Source organism: Lucilia sericata, unplaced genomic scaffold, assembly GCF_015586225.1.
Source record: "Lucilia sericata isolate MDLA Ls3-8-SP2 unplaced genomic scaffold, ASM1558622v1 Contig000030F_arrow, whole genome shotgun sequence".
Lineage (NCBI taxonomy): Eukaryota > Metazoa > Arthropoda > Insecta > Diptera > Calliphoridae > Lucilia > Lucilia sericata.
The window spans coordinates 343,400-350,582 of NW_023994068.1; the positions used below are offsets into that span (position 1 = coordinate 343,400).

The 7,183-nt window shown below is 27.2% G+C and overlaps 1 protein-coding gene across 2 annotated transcripts; it reads left to right on the forward strand.

The window, feature by feature from the left end:
* The first annotated feature begins 517 nt into the window (after positions 1 to 517).
* On the forward strand, positions 518 to 6,706 carry LOC119611155 (serine protease/ABC transporter B family protein tagA-like). 2 transcript variants are annotated; one of them, XM_037966653.1, is made up of 2 exons: positions 518 to 956; positions 1,581 to 6,706. In XM_037966653.1, the coding sequence occupies exon 2, from the start codon at positions 3,139 to 3,141 to the stop codon at positions 4,207 to 4,209; it is 1,071 nt and encodes a 356-aa protein (XP_037822581.1). In that variant the 5' UTR covers positions 518 to 956; positions 1,581 to 3,138; the 3' UTR covers positions 4,210 to 6,706. The 2 variants fall into 2 exon arrangements, 1 of the variants encoding a protein (XP_037822581.1); XR_005232045.1 differs by lacking the exon at positions 518 to 956 and having other exon boundaries at positions 1,503 to 5,985; positions 6,284 to 6,706.
* Positions 6,707 to 7,183: the final 477 nt, after the last annotated feature.

Here is a 7,183-nt window from a genome sequence, read left to right on the forward strand (position 1 = left end):
TGCCGCAGAAGACTCCGATGATAGAGAAGAAAGACAACAAGAAGAAAAACTAAAAATAAAAAAACCTGGAGAAGAGAAGACGGCCAAATTGTGGTCATGTGTGCCAGGGTATTTTTGTCACAAGTTCCGGAAAAGGAAGCAAACCAAGGATTCTTTTGTGGATAAAATAATAAGTTATAATTAAGCATTTTACAATTCATATTTTACTTTTTCCCCCGGCAGAATGTTCAGATCACTTGAACATGTTTTTTATATTTTTTATTTTATAAAATATTTTATATTATTTAAATTTATGATTCTTTATATTTAGTGCGACAGCTCATGTCTGCAATACTAAGATAAGGAAAATCAACCCTTGTCTTGTCACACATGCCTTTATGATATTTATTTTTATCACTTGCGTGCTATACCCACGCAGTGATAAGAATTTTCACTTGATAAGATTAAATGCACATTAAATCGCATGAGGTCTTATCATAGTTCTAGTAGTTTTAAGATTTTTATATTTAGCACTTAAGATTTTAGTTTTGTAAATAAATTCAATGTCTTACAAACATTCAACGAGTGCATTACAAAGCACTCAACAATAAAAGTGTGTAAAAAAATACGCTTCAATACAAGAGTAGAGTTAAAGTAGAAGCCGAAGATTAGATGTAAAGTAGTGAACAGTCGCTGTTTAAAATTAAAACTAAACTTAATTATAATTTTATATAAATGAACTGGATTAATAATAAATGAATTCAAAATAAAAACTGTCGGTGTTTGTGTTTCATTAAAAACAAAGGCAAAGCCAAAAAGACACCACATAAATATAATATAAACATAAATCATATTATCGACGTAGATCTGTATCGGCCCACAATTGGTCATAGCTTATATATAAGGTCCACTTAAAAAATGACTTTAAATTGATAAATAAAGCTATCGAGATAAAATTCGGTATAAATATGTTTTGTGTATGTATCAATATCTCTACGAAATTTTTCCCGAAACGAGCTTGCTGGTGGAGGGTATTTAAGATTCGGCATAGCCGAATATAGCACTATAAATTGTTTTAAATTTGAGTTTTATAAAATCAGTAAAATTTTTGTTACAATACAAAATATTTTTTTAACAAATCTATATAAATAAAAATCAATTGTCGTTCGTTGGTAATTGCATCAGTTGAGAACGGCTAGACCGATTTGGACAATTTTTTTACTGAAATGTTCGTCATAGTCCAACTTAGGTTTTTACGGAAAAAAAAATTGACAACGCCCACTTTTACGCACACTTTATTCGATTTATCTAAAATCGGAAAACGGCTGCACCGATTTGGCTAAATTTTTTATTTAAATGGTCGTAGTAATCTAATTTAAGTTTTTACTGAAAGAAAAATTTACCACGCCCACTTTTTTCGATTTATCTAAAATCGGAAAACGGCTGCACCGATTTGGCTAAATTTTTTAAAACATGTTCGTAGTAATCAAATTTAAAGTTTTACTGAAAGAATAATTGACCACGCCCACTTTTACGCTCACTTTTTTCGATTTATCTAAAATCACAAATCGAACATAAACATTTTTTTCTAATTTGGACAGGACAACGTCTGTCGGGCCAGCTAGTTTTTTATAGATTCAATAAGAAATTTTATGTTATTATAAACGAAGAGAATGAGAGAAATCGATAACAAGCAAAAATCAACAGCTCTATATAAAATAATTAAAAAAAATAATAAGAAACAGTGTAAAAATAGAAAAAAGACTATTAAAACACTTAAAAACATTAATATATTGGTGAACATAAAGTTTTTCTAAAATACAAATTTATTGAGAAATAATCTTAAAAATAACCCAAAATGACTGACTGCAGTGCGTGCAAGTCAGTAATTAGGGGAGAGACGGGAATAAGATGCAATGGTGTTTGAGATAAAATATATAATTGTACAAAAAAATGCTCTGGTGTAGACCAATATTCGATCGGAGTTCTAGAATCAAGTAATTTTGTTAGATTTATTTGCGAGGATTGTTTGCAATATATAAGAAATGTGGATCTCGTGCTGTGATAAATACAAGATGGGGTACGAATAAATAAACAAAACCTAAAGGAATATAAAAGGGAATTTGAATCATCATTAAAGCGCAACGAAAATGAAATAAAGCAATTATTAGTGGCAATTGAGAAAAGATATGAAGAAAGACTTAAAATTATTGATAACACTCAAAAAGCTTGTGAAAAAAATGTACAAGAAATTAAAAAAACTTTATGGAGCATTAAAAGACAATGAAAACAATAATAAAGAAATATGTAATACCATAGAACAAACAAATACAAAGATGTGCAATGAAATAAAAAAAGTAATAAAACAAACAAACGAAAAACAAAGCAAAATGTCATATGCAGAGACAATAAAAAAAACAGTGATACCAGATCAAAATAAACAAGTGCCTCTAATTAAACCTAAAGAAAGACAGGATGTTGAAAAAACAAAAGAAGAATTAAATAAAAAGGTTGACCCAGTGAAGTGAAACATAACAAAAATAGAAAACAGAAAAAATGGGAGAGTAATAATACAAAGCGAAAATAATGAAGAAAGAGAAAAAATAAAAAATGCAATTCAAACTAAACTAAATGAAAATTATGATATTAAGGTGCCCAGTCCAAGAAATTTAATAATAAAAATAACGGACATAAGTTTTGACTATACGGATGATTAAATAATAGAAAAAATTAAGAAACAAAATCCTATAATAAATGGTGAATTAAAATTAATACAGAAATACAAATATAAAATTAATGATAAAAGATAAAAGTAATCGTGGACAATGATACGTATTATAAACTAATATCGGAGCAGAAAATAAATATAGGTTGGGAAAGATGTAGAGTATTCGATGGAACAGATATAATACAATGCATGAAATGTAGAGGATATAATCATAAAGCCAGAGAATGTAAAATTCAAGAATATTGCTTAAAATGCCATGGTTGCCATAAAACAAAAGAATGTGACAACGAACAAATAAATAAATATATTAATTGTATTAGAGTGAATAACAGATTAAATATGGGGTTAGATGACAATCATCAAACGAATAATAAAGAGTGTCCGGTATACCAAAATTAATTTATTTTAAAAAAGAATGGAGAATAAATAAAATGATGGAAAAAAACGAAGACTCTAAATATTGGATACTCTTATGCAAAGCTGAACTCCACAATACAAATATTGTTATTGGTGCGGTATATGGATCACCTAGTTGTAGCGAGGCGGAATTTTGTATAATTTTCAACGATATACTCGATATTAACTGTGATATTATAATTAGTGGAGATTTTAATATTGACTGGTCACAGAACAATTTTTACAAAAACAAGATAGAGAACATAATAAATGATAATGGTCTGAATCAAATAGTAAATAAATATACTCGTGTAACAAATAGATCCAATACTTTGATAGACTATGTCCTAACAAATAGTGATAATGTGTCTATAGAAAACAGTGCTAATAATAATATAGCGGACCACGAAACATTAATTGTTAATATAAAAACCAAATATGACAAAGAAACACATAACGAAACCAAAGAAATATTTAATTATAAGAAAAACTTATTTTATAGTTATTTAAGTGAAATAATAGCTACAAATCTGTGTGATGACATAAATGAAACAGCATCGAATTTAGATAAATGTTTTGAGGAAACAGTGAACAAATTCACGTATAGAAAAACAATAACACAACGAAGTAACATTAATAATTGGTTTAATTCAGAACTAAAAAGATTAAAAATAGGTAAAATAAGAAAACATGAATTAGCCAAATTTCAAAATACGAATGAAGCGTGGTCAATCTATATATCGAGTAGAAACTTATACAAAACGAAAGTACAAAGTGAAAAGAAGAAATACATCAATAACAAAATAACTAATGCGAAAGATCAAAAACAAATGTCTAACCAATTAAAAAACTTAGTGCTTAGAAAAAACCAAACTGTGATAAAATCTGTGATATTTAATCAAATAGAATATAAGGAAAATAAACAAATAGCTGACGAATTTAACAAATACTTTATAAATAGTATAAGAGAGATAAGAGATTCCATTGAAATTGTGCAATATTCAAATAGTATACAACCAGTAATAACTAATTTTAAATTCCGTGCAATAAATAATATAGAACTAAAACATATAATAAGTAAAATTAATAAAAAAACAAGATTTTAACAAAATATCAAATAAAATCATTCTAGACAATTGGAGCTTAGTGGGTGACATTTTAGTCAATATAATTAATAAATCGCTGGAAAATGGAGAATTTCCAACAAATTGGAAAGAAGCCATAATAACACAACCATAACAATAGAAAAATTAAAAAACACGAAGAACTGTGAAGAATTTAGACCGATAAACTCATTAAAAGCATGTGAAAAAATTCTTGAAAAAGTAGTAAAAGAACAACTCGAAATATATCTAGAGGAAAATTCAATTTTATCTAAATATCAATCGGGATTTCGAAATAAATATTCGTGTGAAACTACAGTGGACTGCGTAGTAAACAGATGGAACAATAAAAAGAAAAATAATAAAATAATGGCAATATTTCTGGACTTTAAGAGAGCATTCGAAACAATAGACCGCAAAATATTATTAAAAATGATGTACATGTACGGAATTCAAAGTAATGAACTAAAATGGTTTAATTCGTATTTAACTAATAGAATTCAATACACTAAAATTAACAATATAAAATCTAATTCAATGACAAATGATTACGGTGTTCCACAGGGATCAATCCTGAGTGCACTGTTATTCATTATATATATAAATGATATGCCAAATGTTTTGAAAAAAAGTGAAATTATTTTATATGCGGACGATACATTAATATTTGCTGAGGACGAGAATGATAACACATGTAAATATAATTTAGAGCACGATATGAAAAATATCAATAACTGGTTGAAAATTAATAAACTAAAATTAAATGAAAATAAAACTAAAATAATGGAAATTAACATTACAAACAGTGCAATATTTACAATAAACAATAACATAATAGAAAAAGTAAATCAAAAGTAAATCAAATCAAACTAAGCTTTAAAGATCACATAGATTATATATGCAAAAAATTGCCAAAAAAAAATCGGTGATTGATTTTTGTTTTCTAACTACTTTAATTTCCTGCTATTTCCTTAACTTAATTTTGTTTGTTAGATCCAAATTCAATCTAAAAGATAAAATTAAACTCTTTTTAGGAAAAAAACTGAACTTGAGAATCGACAACTGAGTCTCATGCTGATAATTTGAAACCCCTGAAATAATTGTGCCATGTTGGGATATCTTGGTCCCCCTCGAAATAATTTATTTTGTTGTAAAATTGTATTAATTCAATATATCCGGTTTAAACTTTATTCAAGTTAAAGTTATCATTAAATTCACATCTAACGGATTTAGGTTTTTTAGATTATAGTTTATGTCATTTTGTTCGATAGGTAAGATATGCAGAATAGGAACTCCTTAACGACTCTAAACGGCTCCAATTTTTTTTATTTTTTTCCATTGATAGTACTTTTAATACGGAATCTAACGATACTAATTTTTTGGTTTGCTCGGAAATGGCTTGCTCGATTGTAAAAAAATAACATGATATGAAAGGTCGTGGAAGGGCCTTTCAGATGATGTGCAATATTATATGAATTATTATATGAATTATTATATGAATTATTGAGTGCCAAAAGCTAAAAAAGGGTTTTGAAACATGACATTTTTTGTAAAAGTGCTCATAACTCGAAAAGTGGCCGATATAAGCACATATACATTGCCCAAGTATTATATAGAAAACATAATGCGGAAGATATTCTACATTATATTATAAATCATTAAATGTCTGTAACTCCTAAACCAAATGAGAGCAAGAAAAAATGTTTACATTAAACAATTTTAAATTATGTTTGCTACACCTGGTTAAAATATTATGAAAATCTCAGCTGTTTAGAGACGGTAAGTTATGCCTCCAAAACATTGAAAACTCGTTTTTTAGAAAAAAATTCGTGTGACAATATCGTGAAGTTTTTCATGTAACATGACTTTTAATAGCCACGAGTTGATGGCATATATGTGAAAAGCGCTTATATCAAAAATGGACTATAAAGTAATCTTTTTATATGAAACTGAAAGACAGAGACATTTAAATCTAATGAATTTGACAATATAACTAATGTGACTTTAACAGTGATGACTATAAACGAAAACTACTGTGTATCAACAATGACATCAATTAATGTTTATAATACAATAGTAAAACCTCATTTCGAATACGGTTCCACAATCATATATATATGCTGTAAAACAACACAATTAGAAAGATTACAAAAATTACAAAACAAGGCTATGAGAATAATACTTAAATGTAACAGATATACATCAATACAACTAATGCTAAATATACTAAACTGGATGAATATCAAGCAAAGACTAGAGTTGAATACAATACTATTTATACAAAAAATGAAGAGCGGAAAAGCACCAGGATATCTATGCGAACAATTAAATTATGTAGGTGATATACAACCATATAGACTGAGAAATGCAAATGACTTCAGACTACGGTCAGCACATAACACAACTGCGCAGCTATCGTTATTCTATAAAGCACTTAAACTATATAACTCCATGCCAACGTATATAAAAAAATGAAGAAATGAATATGTATTTAGAAAAGAATGTGTAAATTTTGTTAAAAATAATACAAATGTACTTTTATAGAGCTAAAATTAATTTAATGATTATGTAATCAAATTGCAACTTAAAAAGTATTAATAATACTAATAAATAAAAAAAAATTATTGCCAAAATACAATAAATAATTTATCTGTTTCATAATATATTTGCTTGAATTTCAGTACAAATACAAATAACTTGTGTTATTGTTTATATAAAATAATTGTTGGAAATGTTGCAAATATTTATTAATGTTATTCGTAAATAGTATATTATTTTAATAAGAAAAATACTGAAATTTTTTTCAATAAAGAATTTACGAATGTGAGTGCTTTATGAATTTTTTGTTTGATTTCGAATTTCATTTGTTTCTGTGGTTGTGTGTCAACGAAACGTTAGCAGAATTTTGTGGCCTATGCACACGTGCATTACAATGTTTTTTGGCACTTTTTTTTAGCACATTTTAGTATTTTTTGTA